Source organism: Neoarius graeffei, chromosome 17, assembly GCF_027579695.1.
Source record: "Neoarius graeffei isolate fNeoGra1 chromosome 17, fNeoGra1.pri, whole genome shotgun sequence".
Classification (NCBI taxonomy): Eukaryota; Metazoa; Chordata; class Actinopteri; order Siluriformes; family Ariidae; genus Neoarius; species Neoarius graeffei.
The window spans coordinates 68,470,624-68,496,365 of NC_083585.1; the positions used below are offsets into that span (position 1 = coordinate 68,470,624).

The window sequence follows — 25,742 nt, forward strand, 5'->3', positions numbered from 1 at the left end:
CTCTTCAGCTCAATAAGCTGCTCTTGTATTTGCAGTGACGAAGCGTTTGTGGTGTAAACGAATGGGTCCCGAACCCATGAAAATGTCCGGCAGTCCTCCCTGAAATAAGAAATTAACTGCTGCTTAAGCCCAGACAGGTGATCGGCAGCTGATTGAAAAGTAGAGGAGAAATCACTGCCGCGTGCCTCAGTGATGAAGTCTGCGAGGCTGGGGAACGTCACAATTTCCGACAATTGCAGTATGCGCTCATGCCAGAGGCCTGGAACGACCATCACTGAACAGAGGTGGGTGTCTAAGACATCATTTATCAGCCACCTACAATGCAGCCATCAGTATTCTGATTCGGATTCTATGATGATCCATGAGAGGATAAATACTGGATACTCCCTATTAGTCAGATAGAACTGAGGAAGCCTTTCGGATGAGAGGCGAAACGTCTTCAAGAATCTTCAAGCAAGTCCAGTTGCTCTCTTCTACCAACCACAGATTACTGTGTACCTGGATGACTGAGAATCTTCACAGACGTGCTGAATGTAATCAAGTTAAAATATAATTAACTGTGATACGGGTTACAATTTTTCGTCGAAGAAAAAAAAGGTGGAGGAAAGAGAAAAAAAGTAGGAGAAAGATTAAAGAAAGGAGAAAGAGTAAGTTGACAAGTAGGAAAGAGAGATGGTAAGATTGGATTTAAATGGAGTTTTAAAGCGAGAAGAGGGCTGAAAGAGTCTTTAAAAAGACAGTTTAAATTATTACTGCAATCGCGGTGCTGGAAGGCGAGAGGTATATGAAGGATATAGCCTTTAAAAAGGCTGCTGGTAAAAGGTTATTGAAAAGCGAACAGTAGTCTATATGAAAGCTGCACGAGCTCGACTCGACTGCACAGTAGTGTGTTTCCGATGTCGGTGATATAGGTGTGTCTATAAAAGTTCCTTGCTGAGATTTTACAGAATAACTCTCCGTTTTCATTGGCTGGACTGAAAACGTTTGTTATTTGTTGGTGCAACTGTAAACCAGCCGCTTGCATTTGCCACTGAGCGGTCTGTGACCACACGCCCCACTCACCGAGTGTCCACGCCCCCCAGTTTGAGAACCACTGGTGTAGTGGTTAGCACTGTCACCTCACAGCAAGAAGGTTCTGGGTTCGAGCCCAGTGGCTGGTGAGAGCCTTTCTGTGTGGAGTTTGGATGTTCTCTCCATGTCTGTGTGGGTTTCCTCCACAATCCAAAGACATGCAGTTAGGTTGGCGTGGGGCGGCCTTGGGCTGAGGTGCCCTTGAGCGAGGTACCGAACCCCTGTCTGCTCCCCGGGCGCTCTGGTGTGGCTGCCCACTGCTCTGAGTGTGTGTGTGTGTGCGTGTGTTCACTGCTTCAGATGGGTTAAATGCAGAGGATGAATTTCACTGTGCTTGTGACGAATAAAGGTTTCTTCTTCTAAATCGTGTTAACAGACTTTAGAGTATCCATGGCCACTAGAAGAAATTGTGAAAGCGTGCATTCGTTTGTGACTCATTTACTGCATGCAAGCATGGCTTCCAAGTGAGCGTCAAATGGCCAGGCTTGCTGGGCACAACATCCGTGTAATATGGTGAAGGGTAAGTGGGCGGCGCCGGAAGGTTTCCAATGAGAAAGATGAAGCGTTTCACTTCGTTTACTCGAATGAAGACATCTTGAAAATAACAGACTGTGGCCATCAGAGATGATATCACCGTGCAGCATCTTAAATGGATTGCTCACGTGTGTAGAGAAGATGCAAGACTCACAAAAAAGGTCTTATTTGAATTGCCGATAAGAAAATTGTACAGAGACTGCTGGGTAAAGATCGGCAACCCGTTGGGGATCACGACCGAACAGGCAGAGAGGGCCGCGCACTCCAAACGGGAGTCGATGTTCTGGCCGGGCTCTGGGGTGACTACGCATCGTAGCACAAAGATCGTCGTTAAATGGTAGAGCGAGCAGCACAATGAACACTCTCTCTCCTAGTTAAGATGCTTTTGGGAAACCCACCGCTGACCTGAATCATCTGCACTCTTTATATTCAAAGCAACACACACACCAGTCGAGATCATGGTCTGAAACCCAAACCTGTGCACACCAACAGGAAGAGATGTGATAACTGCAGTTGCAGGAAAACTGGGTTGGGTTCTGTCCCTGTGGGCGTGGCCTTTACGACAAATAACCGGTTACACTGCTGAGAAAAACCCGAGAGCTGCGTCCTGTCCGTTTATAACGCACGGTTCAGATGTTACACACCATCATCGACTTAACACACAAAGCTGTACTGTGTAGCTAAAGGGGTGGAGCTAATACAGGGCGGGGCTAATCAGACACAAGATGCTGAACGTTTCAGTTTTAAACTGTAAAATAAAACATTACTGTCTGAAAACACCGGGGTCCAGCGTTCAATAAACAATTTAAGATCCAGCCTCAGAGGTGTGTGTGTGTGTGTGTGTGTGTGTAAGAACATGAACTGAAATCACTTTGATCTACATTCTCTGAAAGAAGTTGTTGCTGAATTCAGAGAATAATTGTCACCAGGTCATGACTCGCTCTGGCCACGCCCTTGACCACGCCCTTGACCACTTACAGTAAACACCTGCACTGTCAACAAGGTGATGAGTGGATGGGTGTGTGGGGACAGACTCGTGCAAAAAGGGGAAGAAACAAAACAAACAAAACAAACAAACAAAGAAGGGAAAAAAAGAAAGAATCCGTCATAAAGGAAAGAAACAAAGACAGCAAGTGAGTGTGAACAACAAAACAGACAAGAAAGAAAAGCATAAAAAGAGGTAAAAAGTACAGGACAAGAAAGGAAAAAAATTAAAAAAGCTAGAAAAACAAATTTGAAAAGGAAAAAGAATGCAGAAAGAAAGAAAGACAGGAACAAGAGAAGAAAAAGAATAGAAATTTTTTTGCATGGAACAAAAAGAAAGACAGGAATAAAGAGGAGATAAAAGAGAAGGATGTGTTGGATGCAGTCAGGCTGATCTGTGAAAGAAAGTGGAGGAGGAGTAAATAAACTCCGCTCTGCCCTCTAGTGGACAAACCAGAACCGCAGTCAGTTCACAGGAGAGAAAACACTGTGGAGATTTGTTTATTTGTTTATTTGTTTGTTTGGCTTAATTTTTCTTCATCACTGCTCCATTAAAGAATGAGGAGTGACAGAACAAACAGAGACAACGGGTAGAAAAATTTTATTAACCTATTTTTCTGAAATAAAGCCTGAAAACCCAAAGCTGAATAAACGAGACGTTCTTCGTCCCCTTCACCGCCGCAGTGACGAGGAGCAGCTGGACAGTCAAGACGGACGTGCGAGCTGTTCGTTTCCCACACGGTGACCACGCCCGCGTTTACAAACACTTCAACAACAAAAACAAAACCATTCCAGTGAAATACGACCTGCTGGTGTGGGAACGTCTCGTCCGAGCGGCGACTCGTGCGTTCAGAGTGAAACTCGGCTCCTCACAGACGCAGGAGAGAACGCTGAAGGGGCGGAGCCTCACTCCTTATACTCCAGGAACTGCACAAGTCTCTTCTGATGCTCCGCTGGAATACTGACGGCACTGGAGACCACACAGGAAGTGACATCATTCCAATCAATAATCAGCTTCACCGGTCCAATCAATAATCTAATTTATCTCCTCGTCAATTTACTCCTCTGAAGTGCCGTTACACCTCCAACAAAGGAGGAGCAAAAAATATTTACTTTAAAACATTCAAACAGCAGCTGGACCACTGCTTTCAGACTGGCCTGGTGGGCGTGGCCTAATATTCTAATAAGCAGCTTGATTGACAGCTTTCTGTAGGAGACTCCGCCCAGTGCATCGCACAAGAAACTGAATCCACGTAGCAACACGCAGTTACAATTGCAGATACTACTCATGCTACTTTAGCGTTCTCTCGCTACGCTCGCTTACACGTGCTACTTTAGCGTTCTCTTGCTACGCTCGCTTACACGTGCTACTTTAGCGTTCTCTCGCTACGCTCGCTTACACGTGCTACTTTAGCATTCTCTCGCTACGCTCGCTTACACGTGCTACTTTAGTGTTCTCTCGCTACGCTCGCTTACACGTGCTACTTTAGCGTTCTCTCGCTACGCTCGCTTACACGTGCTACTTTAGCGTTCTCTCGCTACGCTCGCTTACACGTGCTACTTTAGCGTTCTCTCGCTACGCTCGCTTACACGTGCTACTTTAGCGTTCTCTCGCTACGCTCGCTTACACGTGCTACTTTAGCATTCTCTCGCTACGCTCGCTTACACGTGCTACTTTAGTGTTCTCTCGCTACGCTCGCTTACACGTGCTACTTTAGCGTTCTCTCGCTACGCTCGCTTACATGTGCTACTTTAGCATTCTCTCGCTACGCTCGCTTACACGTGCTACTTTAGCGTTCTCTTGCTATGCTCGCTTACATGTGCTACTTTAGCATTCTCTCGCTACGCTCGCTTACACGTGCTACTTTAGCGTTCTCTCGCTACACTCGCTTACACATGCTACTTTAGTGTTCTCTCGCTACGCTCGCTTACATGTGCTACTTTAGCATTCTCTCGCTACGCTCGCTTACACGTGCTACTTTAGCGTTCTCTCGCTACGCTCGCTTACACGTGCTACTTTAGCGTTCTCTCGCTACGCTCGCTTACACGTGCTACTTTAGCATTCTCTCGCTACGCTCGCTTACACGTGCTACTTTAGCGTTCTCTTGCTATGCTCGCTTACACGTGCTACTTTAGCATTCTCTCGCTACGCTCGCTTACACGTGCTACTTTAGTGTTCTCTCGCTACGCTCGCTTACATGTGCTACTTTAGCGTTCTCTCGCTACGCTCGCTTACATGTGCTACTTTAGCATTCTCTCGCTACGCTCGCTTACACGTGCTACTTTAGCATTCTCTCGCTACGCTCGCTTACACGTGCTACTTTAGCATTCTCTCGCTACGCTCGCTTACACGTGCTACTTTAGCGTTCTCTTGCTATGCTCGCTTACACGTGCTACTTTAGCATTCTCTCGCTACACTCGCTTACACGTGCTACTTTAGCATTCTCTTGCTACGCTCGCTTACACGTGCTACTTTAGCATTCTCTCGCTACGCTCGCTTACACGTGCTACTTTAGTGTTCTCTCGCTACGCTCGCTTACATGTGCTACTTTAGCATTCTCTCGCTACGCTCGCTTACACGTGCTACTTTAGCGTTCTCTCGCTACGCTCGCTTACACGTGCTACTTTAGCGTTCTCTCGCTACGCTCGCTTACACGTGCTACTTTAGCATTCTCTTGCTACGCTCGCTTACACGTGCTACTTTAGTGTTCTCTCGCTACTCTCGCTTACACGTGCTACTTTAGCGTTCTCTCGCTACGCTCGCTTACATGTGCTACTTTAGCATTCTCTCGCTACGCTCGCTTACACGTGCTACTTTAGCGTTCTCTTGCTATGCTCGCTTACATGTGCTACTTTAGCATTCTCTCGCTACGCTCGCTTACACGTGCTACTTTAGCGTTCTCTCGCTACACTCGCTTACACATGCTACTTTAGTGTTCTCTCGCTACGCTCGCTTACATGTGCTACTTTAGCATTCTCTCGCTACGCTCGCTTACACGTGCTACTTTAGCGTTCTCTCGCTACGCTCGCTTACACGTGCTACTTTAGCGTTCTCTCGCTACGCTCGCTTACACGTGCTACTTTAGCATTCTCTCGCTACGCTCGCTTACACGTGCTACTTTAGCGTTCTCTTGCTATGCTCGCTTACACGTGCTACTTTAGCATTCTCTCGCTACGCTCGCTTACACGTGCTACTTTAGTGTTCTCTCGCTACGCTCGCTTACATGTGCTACTTTAGCGTTCTCTCGCTACGCTCGCTTACATGTGCTACTTTAGCATTCTCTCGCTACGCTCGCTTACACGTGCTACTTTAGCATTCTCTCGCTACGCTCGCTTACACGTGCTACTTTAGCATTCTCTCGCTACGCTCGCTTACACGTGCTACTTTAGCGTTCTCTTGCTATGCTCGCTTACACGTGCTACTTTAGCATTCTCTCGCTACACTCGCTTACACGTGCTACTTTAGCATTCTCTTGCTACGCTCGCTTACACGTGCTACTTTAGCATTCTCTCGCTACGCTCGCTTACACGTGCTACTTTAGTGTTCTCTCGCTACGCTCGCTTACATGTGCTACTTTAGCATTCTCTCGCTACGCTCGCTTACACGTGCTACTTTAGCGTTCTCTCGCTACGCTCGCTTACACGTGCTACTTTAGCGTTCTCTCGCTACGCTCGCTTACACATACAAGTTTAACATTCTCTCATTACATTAGCTTACACATGCTAGTTTAGTTCCCTCTTGCTACCTTTGCTTACACATGCTAGTTTAGCGTTCTCTCTACAGTTGCTTACACATGCTAGCTCTGGCTTGCTGGATTAGCGTTTACGCTCTTGGTTACCCCTCATTTCTCAGATTAGCCTTCATTAGCTAGGTTAACACTTGCTTCCCTTTTTCTCATAACGCTGAAGCTCACTTGCTAGGTTTTATTTTACTCACTAGATTAGCCACTGATTGCTGGATTATTATCACACAAGGATGACCTTCAGTTACCTCTCTCTCTCTCTCTCTCAGCCTTCACCTGCTCGATTAGCGATCTGCAGTATCCAGGTCAACCTTCAGTCCTGATGTTAGCTCTTGCGCACTCGGTTAGCATTCAGTTACTTGATCTCGGCTCACGAGGTTAACTCTCTCAGTGGGTTCGCTCAAGCTCGAAACCTTTTCCATCACGATCCAGGTTTGATTTTTCTTCGCTAGTTTCACTCAAGGTGAACTCTGCGACATTTTGGTCTCTAGACTCGCGTTCACCTGTCAGGTTAGCTTTCGCTCAGCTTTCTCGATTGACGCGAGAGTAAAACAGTGTTGACACGCAACATCATCCCTATGATTGGATGTTATCCAGGATTAGCCCCGCCCACTTCACGTTACACAAGATGACACACAGACATTAAAATAAAGTCGTCAGTGATTCAGACATCAGGCCACGCCCTCATGCAGACAACACCCTCAAGCAGGCCACACCCACAAATAAACATGATGACCATACTGACTCGTCGTCTCCTAGCGTAAGTGAAATGATGTATTTACTGTAAGTGTTCCCCGAACGTGGTGGTGATCCTGTAGATGGCGGTCTTCAGAGCCGCTCTCAGAGCGAAGCGCAGGGTTTTATACGACGAGTCGCCCAGACTGCACGACGACTTCACCGGCTTGCTGGAGGCGTGAGGGAGCTTAAAATGACGGTCCACAGCCTGCAACAGAAACGCTTTCATTTGAGCTTCGTTTTTCAAAGCCAAGAAGAAAAATCGCTAAACATGAAACGCAAGAACGCATTACGATAAAAACAGTCAAAATAATCTAAAACTTGATACGTTCTAGTGAACTAAAAACATAACGACAAGTTCTCTCTCTCTCTTCTCTCTCAGTGCTCACCTCCTGCAGAGAGAGCAGGCTGCTAAGGATGCTGGGTAATGTAGTCTGCACCACTCCAAACGTGTCCTCAGAGAATGAAGCAGCGACCAGATGAGACAATCCTGAAAAATCCAAACTTGTTACGACGATCACGAATCACACGCTTTCAAGTTAATACATTAACAAATTATTTCTAAATTAATTCCAAAAACATAAATCTCTTCATCAGTTGTTTCGACTGTAAGCTGCACTGGACTTTCGGCGTTGCTGTTGAGAATATTAGCCACGCCCACTGCTAATTAAACATACATTAGCAGCAACAAAAAGTGCGAAATGGAAACGTAACCAAGCAGCAGATGGCGCTAGTGTTCACTCAGGTTTGTTTCAAATCGCAATAAAAATCACGTCTACGTCAATAAATCGGTTTTCATTTGAGTCGTACTTTTTTTGAGAGAGGGGTTTTGTCTTGTTCGAGTTTTGCATTTTATGATGCATTGCAAGTTCTGGGTGTCAAATTTAATGATGATTGTGGTTTTCATTTCAGCTTGCATTTGAAGTCTTAGTTTACGACGGAGTTGTAGCTTTGTCCAAGTTTCATGATGACAGAAATGCTGCAGGTTATTTAAAAAAAAAAAAAAAAACCCATTCGTATTAATTTTGATATGTCTTACAAAGGAAATAAAACAAAAATTGTTAACACTAAATTAGCAAGATAAATCAAATCAAAATAAATATATTCTTTTCGTAACAATGTATAACCTTCCCCGGAAAATTAAATTACAAATTTACTTTTTTTTTTTTTTGCCACAATCTTTATACAAAACTTAAAAAAAAAAAAACTGGCTCAACCAGATCTTCTCTTTTTATTTTAATTATAATTCTATTTTCTTTTAATTCGCCACGCTTCACTGTTTTTGATTTAAACTCCGTACACCACACAGCGAAACCCAACCACTAGAGGGCGTCAGAGACATTTCACTTTCCAATCAGAATCATTCAGTGTTTTCGGACGAAACGGTTCTCTTTGAACTCGCACCACAGTCGGAACGCTGAAGTGACGCAAGCCGGCATGCTAGCATGAGGTTATGTGAAGACGTGAAGATTTTTACGGTATATTTTGCTTAAACACGTTAAAATCGCGCTGTACTTCCTCCATCACATTTACCTTCGATAAAGCCTGGACTTCTCTCTCGATCCAGTCATCCAGGTTTCTTTTTATCCCTAATTTTTAACACTAGCATTCAAAGCGGTTTACACGGCTAACATTTTACACAGCTTTTTAAAAACAGCGGTTGTTGGCGCGACACTGGCTCGTGTTCAACTCTCACTCATGGCTCCTCCAGTGCTGGGAGAGAACGGACCCTGAAGTAGGAGCTAAAACAAGTCCCTCAAAACAGCGTTCTAGGAAATATGACCGTTCTCAGTTCCTGCAGAGTGACTGACACACACACACGCACGGCCTGAAGGGGACAGAAGCAGCCTTGGGCCCAAAGGGTCGCTGGTTCAATTCCTGGGACCAGCAGGAAAAATGTGAGGGGATTTGAGTGAATGAACAGCACTCTGTATCGTGGCTGAAGTGGATTTCACTGTGCTTTTGTACGTGTGACCAAAATAAAGACTTCTTCTTCTTCAGTAAGAACTATGATAAATGTTCCTCCAGTCTGAGAGTTTCAATGGCTGTGAGAAAGTTCCCCACCTTCCAGAGCCCAGATGTGCGCTTGGCCATCAGCAAACAGGGCTTGACTCGAAGCCTCGGGCAGCTGTTTAACACAAAAACACAGAAGAAATGGATTCAAACAAAACGTAAGGATTCAACAGTGAAAGTGATGAGCACTCCAAGTACAATGGAGCAGCCTGGGATCGGCAAAATCAGACAAATTAAATGATGTGATTACTACAGGTCAAGGAAAATTACAGACCGCACCTTTAAAGGCAGTTTTGGACGTTTAATTTGAACCCATGATTTTGAAAAAACACAGGACATACGATGACTGGGGGGAAAAGAAAAACCATGAACTTGTAAATCATTATTCATCATCTAGGAGATTTAGTCCACCAGAGGAAGATCAGAGAAATGAGGAGAGTAAAGGAGGAGAACCCAAAAAAAAAAAAACCTCCGCAAAATTATATTGAAAATAATTTATCATCTATGATATCTAGACATTTTTAGAGATAAACGGCATATTTATTGAGAACTGAGGGGAGGAAAAAAAAAAACACTGATAATTTAGTTAACATTGAAAAAAATAATTTATATTTGTATTTTATAATTTAACATGAGAGTGAAAAAAATTCTTAAATTAAAAAAAAAAAAATTTAATTTTTTTTAAAAATTCATTTTAAAAAATTAACAATTTTAAACACTAACTCTCCTGATTCCAGGAAGTTTCTAATAAAGAAAAACAATTTTAAAAGCGATCTCACAAGACCGCTGAAAATCTATTGCGACAATTTATCACGATACCGATTGTGTCTTCCGAATCGCTCAGCTCTTAAAATTATCAATATACGCTTACACACTTTCTTCAGTAAATACAGAAAAATGTACATTAGTCAATCCATCATTTTATTATTATTATTAGCTTTCTGTCCTCCATACGCATCACTACTAGTTCCCACAAGGAAAAATTAACCTAAAAGAACAGCAGCTGAAGAACGCACGGTTATTTGAGTTAGAATAATCAGCTTGCTCGCTCTGTAACTCCACAAACAGCAGTCCAGATAAATTACCCACAAGTTTATTAAATTTAACATTAGGGCTAATTATCGGAGACTACCCCTTGTGATTCGTTTGGGGGCGTGGCCTGTGCAGTGTTATTTTTGGGCAGATGAGAAATAAAGAAAGTAGCTATACATCGCACCTTAAACTAACTAAACACAAATCAGAAGAACTGTTGCTCTGCGTCACGCACTTGCGTAGAAACGTACACTCGCCTGCCACCCTGTCGCTGGTTAGTGTGAAGGGTGAAGGTTAGTGTGAAGGGCGGGTTAAAGGTAAATCCAGAGTCACATGTTCACACATGCAGCATGCTGATGGAACGGATTCGTGCTTCATGCAGGAGTTCTGCACATCGTCCTCCTTACCTTATTAAATAAATACACAACCAGCACACGCTTTGCCAAGAACCCTTTAACCTGAGCACAACAGTTTAGAGCAGGAAAGAAAAAAAAAGTGAAGTGTTGACATGTGCAGCATATATATATATATATATATATATATATACACGGCTCAGTGCATTAAAAAAAATCTCAATTTTTTTTTTTAAATGTGGATAAAACACTAAAGAGTAGCTGAATCACTGATCTGAGACTCGCCTAGTGGGTGTGGTCTAATATTCTAATGAGCATGTTGAATTGACAGCCTTCCATTTCTTCTTCTAGTTTCTGTTGTTAAATCAGCCATTTTAGTAGAAATGAGTGACATCAGCCTTCTGATTGGTCGTGCTGTACAGTAATCACAACTTAGTCCTGCCCACTTTTCCAGTTTGTACGAGTATTGCACCAGAATTTCTCCTGTTTTCAGCAGTTACTCACCTTTTACTGTGGATTTCAGTGATGGTATTAGAGGTGTGTGTGTGTGTGTGTGTGTTTTTCTTTCTTAGCACCTGTTCCTTCCTGTTCTGGAGCCACTGGGACAGAAAGCTGGGTTTCTGATCTCTAGCAGGTCTGGGGGTGGGATCAGGAGACGGCACTGGGCTCCCATCGGCCTGCGAGTCTGAGATCAAAAGCCCACGTGTTACACTACAGGTGTTATTTTTCCTCCCACCCAAAAACCCTGAAGAAAACTGTTCACTTCCCTCCCACTGGCTTTACTCGCCCACCACATCCCACCGGAAAACCTGTTTTATTAAAGTTACATCAAACAGATCAAACTGACCAATCACTGCAGCCCTCTGAGAGTTATGGGTGTGTCCAGAGACGGTGTGAAGTCTCACCAGTGGACGTGCTCCACAGTTTGGGGTTCCTCCGGGTCAGATGAGGACTGTGGACCGAGCCCAGCCAGGGTAACGGGGCCAGCTGGGGGCTGAGCAGGGGTCTGAGGGTGGGGCTGCAGTACTGAGCGGTCAGGTCGGGGGTGAACGGGGTGGTCAGGGGCGAGTTCACACCCCTCACCGCGGAACCGAACAGTGAGCCAGGAGTCCGGATCAAAGCGCTGCGGTGCGGAGTCTCAGGAAGATCCTCGGTCCCCGACGTCACTGCACAGAAAATAACGATGAGAAGAATCAAAAACTACATTTAATTTTTTTATTTAGCTTTTGCCATAGGAAGATATGTGTGTACATACATCATGGCATGGGAAACCACAACAGCTTGTGCCAATTACAGTGGCCCCATTGTACCGAACCTGCATGTCTTTAAACTGTGGGGGAAACCGGAGCACCCGGAGGAAACCCACGCGGAGAACATGCAAACTCCACACAGAAAGGCCCTCGCCGGCCCCGGGGCTCGAACCCGGACCTTCTTGCTGTGAGGCGACAGCGCTAACCACTACACCACCGTGCACTGTGGGGGCCGGGCATTAAAAATAAAAATCATGACTGATATAAATGGTCACACATGTACATTTCTTACACACCCAAAACACACACACAGCTACAGTCGCTAAAACTGGCAGAACTAATGTTAGTAACGTTGCTAACGTACAGATGCTAACAGTCATTATAACGAACGTTGCTAACATAACATTATTGATTTCTCATGATCTTATTATTGTTGTTGTTATCCTATTGTTTTGCTTTTTATTGTTTGTTTTTTACTGTTCAGTGTCCTTGGGTACCTTGAAAGGCGCTTATAAATAAAATTTTTTATTATTATCATTATTACCAGCACTAATATCCTGAATGTTAAAGCTAACATAACTGTCGTCAAAGTTAACATAACGTCAAAACAAAAAACACAACTAATGTCAAAGCTAGCATAACTAACTTGGGATCAAATACAGCCAACATCAAAACTAACAACCATCATCAAAGCTAACATAACACTGTAACAAACAAACATAACTAATACTGTCGCAAAAACAACTAGCGTCAAAGCCATCATAACTCCTGGCAAAGAGGTTTTAGCTAACAAACAACGTCACTGAGAACATAACTAACATCAAAGGTAACAATTAACATGACTGACATAACTTAGGTAGCTAACGTTACTAACATCCAACAACAGAGCTAAAGGATTTAAAGGAGAACTGAAGGCAATATTTTTATTATCAAAATTCTATTTCTCATGTTATTAAATATCGGAATGCATGTTTGATCGCTATTCTGTCGCTGCTATAGCAAGTTCTGAGTGTGAAATACGCTCTGTAATATATCAGTCCATATGTCAAAGCGACGGCCGTAAACGAGATTCGCTGAGACCTGTGCGAGACATCGTAGGACGGAAGTAAAACGTACAGCGGAAATCAAAGTGACCGACATCTGCCAACGTTCCCTGTGTCTGAAATCGCTCACTCGTTCACTACTCCCTACTCACTACATAGGGAATTACTATATAGAGGACTATACAGTGAGCTCATTGGTAAAATGTAAAAACGCTTTCGGACACTAGTCCGTCACGCTGGTGTTTACGTCATTACTGTCGCACAGTTAAAACGTGCCGGATCAGTCGGCTGGTGGGTTTCAAAATAATAAATACACGCGTGTGTTTCTGTGATAAATCCATATTATACTGAGCGCATTTCCAGGGATGTGATTTGGGGCTGGTGAAATTATCTGAAAATTTTAGCCGGGGGTCTGGGGGCCGCAGGCCCCCACCTGGTCCAGGGCAGCGCCCTGGTGGGGGGACAAGGGAGGGCGAAGCCCCCTGAAGCTCCTGGGTTCTGGGGGTTTCTGACTTAAAAATTGTACTAAAATGGCAAGCAAACACACAAGAAAAAACTTGTCATGATTAACAAATTCAAGCCAATTTAATGGTCAACATGCAACTCTGAGCCCCTATAGTACATTCAATGATTCTTAACTGACAAAAAGCCAAAACATGAAACCTAAAAATGTCATTCTAAATTAAATCATCTGCATTAGAATAAATAGAAAACTGTATAAGGAAAAACAAAATTTATACTTTCAATTACTGTCGAAGTTGAACATACCTAAATGTGCCTTTTCAAACTAACATGATGCAACATAAGAATTCATCCACAAGTCTTCAGGAACTCTCAAAGAAAAAAGACGCGAGCATCCATGTCCAGTTCCAGCAGATCAGTCACTTTTTTTCTGCAGTTTCTACTCTAGCAATGTCAACTTCATATACATAACTCTATAGTGTTCACTCACCAACGGATAATCGTAACTCCACAGTGTTCACTCACTTAAGGATATTCAAAACTACTGTGTTCACTCACTTAGGTTTCGTTTCTATCCCGGGCTCCAGCCCGACTTTGCACGCTCGTAGCTCGGGCAGGGGAGGTCCCAGCCTGCCCAAACTTGACAGCCAGAGTCCTCTGCCCTCCCCCCAAAGAACCAGCGCGGGCAGGGCGCGCTAGCCCCGTGCCTCGGGACGTAATTCGCCCTGAGGCGAGCCGCGGCGCTCCGCTTAGGTTTCGTTTCTATCCCGGGCTCCAGCCCGACTTTGGACGCTCGTAGCTCGGGCAGGGTAGGTCCCAGCATCCCCAAACTTGACAGCCAGAGACCTCTGCCCTCTCCCCAAAGAACGAAATCGCTGAACAAATGTCTCACAGTCTTATGTCCAACGTCTGTAGCAACCTCTTTCTCCAACCATTCCCAGCGGAACTTGTTTTTCACTATTCTGTCGATTTCTTTAACTCGATTTGCATCTTTACGCTCGATCACGGAGGCTGCCATCTTTCAACTCTTTGTTTGAAGCGAGCTTACGTACAGCTATCTAACAAGCGCGTTCACTGGTTGTTACAGAGCGATGGGCCAATCACGTACCTTGTTTCATCTCAATGATGGAAGTACTGAAAGTCGGAACGAATAGGATACGAATGCGGATTTTTGAGCGAAAAATCGGAAAATTTTTTTTTTCAAATTTTGAGGTGAAAAAAGCGGAATTCCGCGAATTCGCAGAAAAATCACATCCCTGCATTTCCCACATTAATCAATACACAGCACCTGCAGCTTTCAGTTCTTTTAAATCAAGGCTGAATCCTTTCTTCTTCACCGCTGACTTTTATTACATCACATCTGAGACTTTTAATTTGATTTCTTTCAGCGTGACCGCAGTGCATGATGGGATATATTGCTTTGGTCAGTGACCATCGTTGTACACTACTTTTCGTGATGCATTGTGGGATACTCTGAGTGCACTATATAGGGTGTAAATAATCCTCACTAAGGTTTTGGACAGCACGACAAAATGGCGTCCTCACTATAAAGTGCCCTATATAGTGAGTAGGGAGCGATTTCGGACACAGGGGTCGTCAAAAGACGCGCGCGCCCGCTTTCGAATGCTGATGTGATCAGGCCGGAAGTTTTGTTTGTTTTGATAGCAATCAGGAAAGTTTGAAAAAGTCGGCAGTAATCGTCATTTAAACTCGTTTTTGTGCAATATTTCGTTTGGAAAACAGTTTTCAAAATGGCGGCACTGACACCTGGCTGACGCTTCACGTTTCGAAGTCTCGCACAAGTCTCGTGAAGATCGCGCAGATAAGCGACGCCTGCCGTGGACCAAACGAACTAAATTCAACACGGCTAAAAACCGAACAGGCCGATAAGTATCATATTTAATTGCAATTAGTTGCCAATACGAGTCACGATATAAGGTTACTAAAACCCAAAACGTAATTGAATAACACGTTAATTAAGAAATAAAGCAAGTTTAAAAATGACTTCAGTTCTCTTTTAAACGCATGTGTTAGTATTTAATATGTAGCCAGCAACTAAAAATTAGCCAAGAAAATTCAAGTAACTTAAAAAAAAAAAAAGCTAACATAGCTAGATATAATTAACATGGCTAACATAACTAGCCTTCAAAAGCAGCGTCACGAACATCACTAATGTCTCCAAAACTGTTAGCAGCGTTAGTTGTTACCCAAGTTAACATTCTTACAAATAACATCATAACTCCTGTCAAAGCTAACACAACAAACTTTTTAGCTAATGTGACTACCAACTAAAATAACTCACATTCCCAACAACCATCACAGCGAGAGAACTGAAACCTGCTGAAGTGCAGAAACAGTTACGCTAGCACACAAATACGCAGATAACGACCAACATACTGGAAGGTAATAATGTAACTAATGTTAACATAGCTAGCATTGTGTTTAAAAGCAGTGTAGCCAACATGGCTAACGTCGCTAACATTGTACTATTGTTTGGTGTTTTTGGTTCGACTTAATGGTCTGATATCGTTAACAATGAATCGTTAATGTTGACTTAGCCTCAGTGTGTGTGTGTGTGTGTGTGTGTGTGTGTGTGTGTGTGTGTGTGTGTGTGTGAGAGAGAGAGAGAGAGAGAGAGAGAGAGAGAGAGAGAGAGAGAGAGAGAGAGAGAGAGAGAGAGGGAGGGAGAGAGAGTTACCCGAGCTGGATGAAGAGTTGGATGTAGTGTCACTCCTCTCAGACAGAGGTTTCGCTCTGCCATTAGACGCCACGACGTCGTGATGAGCGACGAGACGCTGTGTTAAATCATTCAGCAGTGACAAACACTCCTTACTGATAGCATTCCAGTTGTGAGGGTGACCACCTACACACACACACACACACACACACACACACACACGTCTGAAATATAGACACTGTGCACAAGCTAGCTAATGAATGAAGAGAACAATTTGGCTAACACAAAGACCTTTATACACGTTCCAAACACAGAGTAACCATGGAAACGTCATAGAATTATCCAGAATGCTAACATTTACCTCAGAAACGCTGGTTCATTCATAAGAAAAGCCACAGAATGAATGTTATTACACCGTATTTACAATTAGCATCAACAGCCAATCCAGCTAATCCAACTACCATTTAAACATCGCAACTCACTTTACTTTACAACAAATTCTGGCAGATTAAATGTTCAAACAGCTCTGATTTTATGATCTGTAACACAGCAATGTCATTCAGCAATACAGTCTGGTTAGCGGTTGATGCTAAGTGTGATTATTGTGTAATTACAGTCAGTCATTCTGTTTATTTTCTGAGTAATTAGCCAACACATCTGAGGGAAACGTCGACATTCCAGATTCTTCTGTCTCGCTGCCGTGAACCAATAATAATAATAATAATAATAATAATGTTAGCAAATGTACCAAAAGTAATGTTATGTTAACACCCTTAGATATGTTTGCTAGCATGTGTACATACTCTCACCAGCCACTTTATTAGGAACCCCCTAAAAACTGTGATCTCACAGTGAAGTGTGACTTTCTTTCACTGTGGTATGGGTGTTGGTTTGAGCCAGATGAGTGTGAGGTTTGAGTATTTCAGAAGCTGCTGATCTCCTGGGGTTTTCACACACAACAGTCTCTAGAGTTTACACAGAATGGTGCAGAAAACAAAAAACACTGAGTGAGTGAGCGACAGTTCTGTGGGTGGAAACAAATGCCTTGTTGATAAGAGAGGGTCAGAGGGAAATGGACAGATTGGTTTGAGCTTTTTAGCCAGGAAGGATATAGTAACTCATATAATCACTCTTTACAACCGCGGTGAGCAGAAAAGCATCTCAGCAACAGAAAAGCAACAGCAGAAGAACACACTGGGTTCCACTCCTGCAGCCAAGAACAGTGATCTTAGAACCAACAACACGTTCCTATTAAAGTGGCCGGGGAGTGTACATAGTTATGACATAAAAGAAATGTTTTAGTTAAAGTTACTAAATTTAGCTTGATGTTAGCAACAACATTAAGATCAGCTCCAACCTTTGTGATGTTCGAGACGTCAGGGTTAGCTGCTCGCGTTTACTCAGCGACACGCCACAGTGAACTTTAACCGTTTGAGAAAACAACCCCCCTCCCCCCACCAAAAAAAAAGGAGCTAGTTATTAAACTAATCCACAGTTAGCATGTAAGCTACAAGCTCACCACAAACAGGCACAGAGGCAAACTTACCCGGCTGACTGAGACTGAACACTTCCTGTCTGCGTGAAGGGGAATGCTGGGAAAGCAACGCCAAATCCTGCAGCGCCAAAAACTAACACCACGAACACAAAACGAAGAAAACCATAAATACCTCAGATTAGTGTCTTTATTAACAAAACAAACAAATAAACAAACAAACAAGAGCTTGTTTTAGTAACGAGCCAAACCTTCATGATCAAGACGTTCTTTTCAGTCAGGACTTTAGGAAGACACTCGTCTACATCCTCAGCAAACAACGACTGCACCGGAAACCTGTACGGCTGCACAGGAAGAGAGATTTACAGGAAGAAAAAAAAAAATTAACTAAATAAAAACTTTAAACTTGTAGTCAATTTCTGACGAGATAAAATGTTCAACAAACAAACCAAGTACCAAAACACCAGAAAAGATTTACAGGACATACACAACATGAAAAACAGTAAAATAAATTTAAAAAAATAATAATAATGTTTATCCTCTCAAAAAAAAGGGCAGTTTAAGTGTTTAATATTTTAACTTCAAACAAAATTTAACTAAAACGACACACAGAACGACTAAAAAACCTGATTAGTACAACAATCAAATTAATAATAAGACAAAAACAAACATTTTATTGACTGGTTTCGACATGTTTGGACAAATATGACCCAAAAAACTCCACAACTTCACCAAACTTGATGAAAACTAAAAACTACTATGTTTTGAGTAAATCTAAAACCATTCACATAAAATTGGAAAAAAAACCTCAAATCTGAACCCTAAAGCGATCGTACTCCAATCAGGCGAAAGCAGAAATGATTAAACACACATTGCTCCTCTGTGACTCTCACACACACACACACGTTCCTGAAGCGAGCTCGCTGTGGTGTACCTCAGTGACGTAGATCCTGAAGAGCAGTACGGTGAGGTTCCAGGTGAGCAGCAGGAACGTTCCGCTGATCCACAGCTGGTAGAACAACGACACGTCACACAGTCCTCCAAACGAGTCCAGAGAGCAAACAGAACTGAACCAGAACAGAACAACTTAGAACCAGTTTCCTCTTGTACTGGGAAAGTCTTTTTATTCTATTTATTTTATTAGAGATATTAAGAAAAAAACAGAGAACTGAGACGGGACAAAGCTGAGGGCATAAATATAAATAAACCTTTAACGCATTTTAAACAGTAGTGATGCGCGTGTGAATCGTAGTGTGGGAAGAAAGAAGGCTGTACGTTTTTAAACACTGGACAGGCCACACCCACAAGCGATAACAGCACCGCCCACTACAGAACCTCCTCCCAATGAGAACAGAAACACAAACCTGTCGATGTGCAGACTGAGTATGTTGGAGATCCAGGTCCTGGGGATGTGTCCTAGAACACATCAGGAACGGTTACTCAGGAAAACATTCCTCCTTTGATGTTTAAAGTGATCTGATGATTACTTACCGAACAGGAAATAGAGGATGATGTAATTCCTGACTGAATACAGAGACTGAACCGCGCTGCACTTCACCAGCCACCACGCAGAACTCTTAAAGCGCATGTACTTGTATTGCTGTCACACACACACACACAATTAATCCCTACAGATTTGGCTTGATGCCAAGCCATACCCACTTTAACAGGAAGAAATTTTGGATTGACATGGCAGTTAGCCAATCACAGATGTTTTTCAGTTCCTCAGCTGCAGAGCGATGGTCTGAAGCGTGTAGCAACGTTTCCATTCAAACATATCCGATATTTAAAACTGGTGACGGACTGAGGGAAAGGGGGCGTGGCCAGACACACACACACACACACACACACACCAGGAAAAACTTACCAGAGTTGTTTACAAATTAACTGTAGCTGCTCGTTGCTAGGATTCAAATTTAGTCCATTTTTTTAGGGAGGTCATGATTTTTTCTTTAAATATCATTATTCAAGACTAAATGGACGACCAATGTGTAAGGCCGAATCCCATTTCACCCCTTGGACCAACCCCTTGGCCCTTCCCCTCCATTTTGCGCGTTCACGTGAAGGGGTAGGGGTATCCCAATCCCAGTTAACGCGGAGGGGTAGGGGAAGGGGTAGGGCTTCTGTACCCCTCCAAACGGAGATTTTCCTGGAGCTGACTCCGAACGAAGGGGTTTGAGTGATTTCCCACAATGCCATGCGGATTTCAGCGAGATTTCATGCGGATTTCAGAAAGATGGCGGTTCCCGCGGCGAAAGATTGTCATAAATGTATTTTCTCCATTATTTACGTGTTTTAAGTTGTTATCCAGAGGAAACACGCCGCTTGATTCGCTTTCGAGCTGAGAATGAGCAGCGATTTCTGAAATCCAAGCTGCTGCTAAAAAGCTTTGGGAGTGAGTATTGTTTTCGGTTGCTTGACTGCGTACGTTTTGTTCTGTTATTCTCGCTTTTATTGTTTACATGAGTGTTCTGACACCTCATTCTGTCGGATGTGGTGCACGAAGTGCCAAAGATCTCCCATTCAGTGGTGTTAGTTAACAAATCACACCCTGCCAGCAGAGATTTCTGGCTCTGACTGTAGCGGCTGGTCGCAGCCAATGACGCATTACGTAAACGCTGACGGAGGTACGCGATGACGTATGCGATCGTTGAAGGGCTATCCCAATACGTAAGGGTTGAATTTCAAGCCCTATCCCTTGTAGCTCAGTTTCAAGGGGAAGGGCCAAGGGGAAGGCGGAGGGGTAGAAATTAGAATTGGGATTGGGCCTAAGAGTTAAAAAATAAACTACAAAAAAAAAATTTCAAAAAAGTCTAAAATACTCACTATTGATGACCAAAATTATTGCGTGTTTAGACAGAGAGAGAAATATTTCTGATATTTAGGAATTTTAAATGACGAAGTTGAAAGAGTCAGAGTTTGGGTCAGAGAAAAGAGACGACAAAAAAAAAAAAAAAAAAAAACATTTATTGGCACTAAAATATTTATTAAATATAATTTGTGATTTTGTGCTGAAAGTTCATAAAGCAGTGAATTAAAAACAGACAACAACCTCGATAACTAATAAACGTGTCCGTGGTGAGAGTCTCAGTGACCCGGAGGGGATTCGTATCCTAAACACCAGACATTTAACTTGCCCGACACGCCCACCAGCGTGACCACCTGACCACCCGCAACTCCTGATGATGTCACCAATCAAACCTGAGGGGAAACCGGGGTAAAGGAAGCGCACGCACGCGTGTCTCAGTGTTCGCTCAGCTGAAGTGCGACGGTTTCTCTGCACGCTTCACACTCGCAAATATCATCTCGAGACCACGCCCACTGATCCGCTCGGCACGCTCAGCGGCGGAAAAAGTTCAGTTTTTAACGGGTTTTTTCCTCCTGATCAATCAGATCACAAGTTCAGGGGAAGTGAGGAAAAACAAACAAAAACTAAACAAACAAACAAACAAACAAACAAACAAACAAACATGGAGAACGAAGCGCAGGTGAGTAACGACCCCGAACCCCCCCGTACCTGTATGATGTGAAAGGAGACGTAGTGGATGTTTTGGACGACGCCCATTAAACTGTGAGAGTATCCCATAAACGCTCCGGCCAACAGCATGAACACGTGATACTCATTCAGGCAAACGTCAACGCCACCACTGCACAGGAACACAAACAAACAAACAAACAAACAAACAGAAGGTAAGGACACAAGTAAATCAGAACGTGAATAAGTACGGTAAGTAAATAAATTTATTAAAATATAGAAGTAAATAAGAAAGCAATTCAGTAAGCAAGTAAGTAGGTAAAGTATCTTCTTAGTAAGTAAATAATTAAGTTTAAGTAAATAAATATAAGTAAATAATTAAGTACTAGTAAGTAAATAAGTTAATTAATAATTAATATCTTAATAAGTAAGTAAATTAGTTAATAAGAAGTTAGTAAACAAATAAATAGGGAAGTAAATAAGTAGAAGTAAATAAAACAAGTAATTAACTAAACAAGTAAATAAATATATTAAATAAATAGATCAGTAATTAAGTAAATAAATATATTCAGGAGTAAACAGGTAAATAAATTACATGATTAGTAAGTAAATAAATCAAGTAAATAAATTGTGTGCAAGTAAATGGGTAAATAAGTAAATAAATTACAAATAAATATATTAGTAAGTAAATAGGTGAATAAATTGAAGTTGAATAAAGTAAACATTCACAAGTAAATAGGTAAATAAGTAAATTACATTAATATATTAGTAAGTAAATAAGTTATGTAAATAAATATGCGTCAGTAAATGTTCAAGTAAATAAATATATTAGTAATTAAATAGGTAAATAAATTACATGAATATATTAAGTAAATATGTAAATAAATATATGCATAAGTAAATGTTTAAGTAAATAAATGGGTGAATAAATTGTGAAGTTGAATAAAGTAAATATATTCATAAGTAAATAGGCAAATAAATAAATGAATTACATTAATATATTAGTTAGTAAATACGTTATATAAATAAATACATTCATTAGTAAGTAAATAGCTGAATAAATTGTGTGAATAAATGCACAATTAAATACATTAGTAAGTAAATGGGTAAAGACGGAGAACTCCGGAGGTGTTTGATCAGATCTCAGACAGATCAACACTCAGACTCGATAAACTTCACAGGGTTTAATAATGAAATCTCAGTTTCTGCTCCTGAAGGTTCCGGACTTCAGCTCGAACTCTAATCAGACCTTTTCATGCCATCTATACCTACAGCCGTCTCTGACAAACCCTGAAAACCTTCTTCAGACTTCAGCGTCTGCACACGCTGTAATAATTACACACTATAAATAATGTTAAATAAACAATAAATCTGTGCGCGAGTGTGTGCGAGGTCACCTCTCGCTGTGAGTGCAGGGAGACTGGAGTGTGTGATAGCGGCCGCCGGCCAAGACGCACACACACCACATCACCAACATCCCGACTGCGCAGTGCACGAGAGAGTGGACACACTGGCAAGGGTGGAGCACCTCCGCCAGGAGAGCCACTCGAGAACACGGGATGGAGGGAACAACTGGAAAAAAAACACACACACACACACACACACACACTTCTCACCAATCTGATCACTTCCTGCAGTGTGTGATGAAGATGGAGGTGATGAAGATGGAGGTGTGTGTAGGTGGAACTCTGACCCGTGTAATACTGCAGGTTGAAGAAGGCGAGGAGAGTGACGGCTGCACAGAGCAGGAACACGGAGAAAAGCGTACTCGCCTCTGTGAGCAAACCCAAACATCCTGTAAGCACAGAGAGGAGGAGGAGGAGAGAAAGAGGTGTTCATTTGTTTTTTTATTTGACTTCTTTAAGATTGCCACTATTTGTATGAAAACTTGATTTCTATTTTCTCATTTTCATTTTACATCTCCCAGAGCCTGGTGAACTGAATTAAGGAAAGAAAGAAAGAAAGAAAGAAAGAAAGAAAGAAAGAAAGAAAGAAAGAAAGAGAGAGAGAGAGAGAGAGAGAGAGACAGAGACAAACTGAGTTACTGGGACCACAATGGAAATAAGTGTTTACACTTTTTTGTGTCATCCCAATATTTTAATGTTTTTTGTACTTGTATTTTATATATTATGTACAAGATCATTTTTATATTGAATAAATCAACAACAACTACTGAAGTAAACATACAGAGAGCGATCAGGAGACGTTAATGAGAAAGACACAGACAGACAAAGGGGGAGAGAGAGAGAGAGAGAGAGAGAGAGAGAGAGAGAGCGGTGCATGTGTGTTTTTTTATTTGACTTCTTTAAGATTGCCACCATTTGTATGAAAACTTGATTTCTATTTTCTCATCTTCATTTTACATCTCCCAGAGCCTGGTGAACTGAATTAAAGAAAGAAAGAAAGAAAGAAAGAAAGAAAGAAAGAAAGAAAATACTTTAACGAGAGAGAGAAAGACAGACAGAGAGACAAACTGAGTTACTGAGAGAAACATACAAAGAGAGATCAGGAGACGTTAATGAGAAAGACAGAGAGAGCGCGAGAGAGAGCAGTGTGTCCGTGTACCTGAGAGCCAGTGTGTGGGGTGAAACACGCTGAACCTGATGAAGATGACGAGGAGGGAGGTGATGGGAGGCAGCAGCAGCACCGACCACAGGATACTGGATACAGCTCTCCATCTCACCACCTGAAACACACACACACGTTACTGCACATTTAAAACATATATAATAATAATAATAATAATAATAATATCATAAAGCCTTTATGTGCACTGTGAAGTGTGATCTCATAATGACCCATGAACACACAATTCATCCACAGCGACTCCATAAACACCACCAGCCACTTTCCCAACACTCAGCCGTGAGAACTAAGAGTTAAAAGTTAAATAAAATCACTAACAAACTAAATCTCTCACTATTACTGAAGTAAACAGCAAAAAATATAGATTATGTCAAAAAATAAATACGTATTAGAGTACAAATTACAGCTTAGAAATCTTTTTTTTTTTTTTTTTTAAGTTTGGCCGAATCTTTTCCTCAGGGGGGGGATGGTGTTTAATGGTTATTAATGATGGTGTTTAATGTTTATTAATGATGTTTATTAATGATGGTGTTTAATGTTTATTAATGATGGTTATTAATGATGTTTATTAATGATGGTGTTTAATGATGGTTATTAATGATGGTTATTAATGATGGTTATTAATGATGGTTATTAATGATGGTTATTAATGATGGTTATTAATGATGGTTATTAATGATGGTTATTAATAACCACCTTTTATTTACATTCAGAGAACTCAAAGTTCATCTCAAACTCCGGTCCATTACCGCTAAATATTTAAATAATCCTTACCTTCCGGATAAACCAGCAATTCTGACTGAAGGAAAACATTTTTACAGCAGCGACATTAAAATAACCGGAGCGCTGATAAACCCGCCGCAGCGACGCCTCAGCACTGAAGCGCGCGACATTCCGCGCCACACATTCGAAGGACCCCGGAAGGACCCCGGCGTGGAGGAGTCTAAAGATATTGCCTGAGCAAAAAGGAAAAAAAAAAGTTTATATAAAAAATTAATAAACGAATGAATATATTAAATAAACAAAAAAGTAAACAAAAATACTGTGTCCACTTCATACATAATTTTACAGATACTCACTGGAAGATACTGCGTAACAAAAATATCATTGATGCTAATAAATGAATTTATAAATCCAACCTAAGTAAACCCTTCTATATAAAGAAAATTTCCCTTATATCATTATGGAAATTCCCACGATATATAGACTATATGATATTGCATGGTCACGCAAAGATATGAAGTTTATCTTCAAGTGGTGAATATATTCACGAGTGAGCGAAGCAAAAGACTGAACATATTTTCCGTGTAATATTCTTTATATGATATGGACACATCCACAAAAAAAGGCAAGTTAATGAAAAGAATTTAAATTTTGAACCGGTTCCCATTTTGACAACGTCCGTGTAGTCAGCGGGAAAACACTAGGAGTGACATCACTGGAGCGAAATATCAGGAATTATTATCCATACAAGACACTTTTTCAATGGAATAAAAACGTGTTCTATTCCCTTCTAGCGGGTTTCATTCATTTGGTTTGACAGCATGCAATATTGTTAGCATATCGCTAATGCTATGTATATTACATCACTCTACACTGAGTGCAGAATTATTAGGCAAGTGAGTATTTTGACCACAACATCCTTTTAATGCATGTTGTCCCACTCCAAGCTGTTTAGGCTTGAAAGTCTACTACCAATTAAGTATATCAGGTGCTGTGCATCTGTGTAATGAGAGGGGGTGTGGTCTAATGACATCAACACCCTATATCAGGTGTGCATAATTATTAGGCAACCGCTTTTCCTCTGGCAAAATGGGTCAGAAGAGAGATCTGACAGACTTTGAAAAGTCTAAAATTGTGAGGTGTCTTGCAGACGGATGCAGCACTCTTGAAATTGCGAAGATGTTGAAACGTGATCACCGAACAATCAAGCGTTTCATTGCAAATAGTCAACAGGGTCGAAAGAAGCGTGTGGAAAAAAAAAGGCACAAAATAACTGCACATGATCTGCGGAAAATCAAGCGTGAAGCTAACAAGCAGCCATTAGCATCCAGTTCTGCCATATTCCAGAGTTGCAACATTCCTGGAGTGTCAGAGTACAAGGTGTGCAATACTGAGGGACATGGCCAAGGTAAGGAAGGCTGAAAAACGACCACCACTGAGTAAGGCACACAAGATAAAACGTCAAGACTGGGCCAAGAAATATCTTAAGACTGATTTTTCTAAGGTGCTGTGGTCTGATGAGATGAGAGTGACTCTTGATGGGCCAGATGGATGGGCCTGTGGCTGGAT

At 42.0% G+C, this 25,742-nt stretch overlaps 2 protein-coding genes across 3 annotated transcripts in view; both read right to left on the reverse strand.

Moving 5' to 3' along the window:
* The window catches only part of LOC132864475 (NLR family CARD domain-containing protein 3-like), a 1,256,659-nt gene that overhangs the window by 787,649 nt on the left and 443,268 nt on the right, over positions 1-25,742 (reverse strand). The window lies entirely within an intron of this gene.
* On the reverse strand, positions 3,086-24,355 carry ndc1 (NDC1 transmembrane nucleoporin). 2 transcript variants are annotated; one of them, XM_060897899.1, is made up of 18 exons: positions 24,225-24,355; positions 23,430-23,550; positions 22,558-22,659; positions 22,262-22,436; positions 20,907-21,036; positions 18,881-18,989; positions 18,754-18,805; positions 18,324-18,456; positions 17,641-17,733; positions 17,444-17,525; positions 15,919-16,083; positions 11,371-11,631; positions 11,041-11,150; positions 10,520-10,570; positions 9,132-9,195; positions 7,457-7,557; positions 7,115-7,275; positions 3,086-3,559 (listed from the first exon to the last, which is right to left on the reverse strand). In XM_060897899.1, exons 1-18 carry the CDS (start codon positions 24,261-24,263, stop codon positions 3,496-3,498), a joined length of 2,013 nt encoding a protein of 670 aa, XP_060753882.1. In that variant the 5' UTR covers positions 24,264-24,355; the 3' UTR covers positions 3,086-3,495. The 2 variants fall into 2 exon arrangements, with proteins under 2 accessions (XP_060753882.1, XP_060753883.1); XM_060897900.1 differs by lacking the exon at positions 10,520-10,570.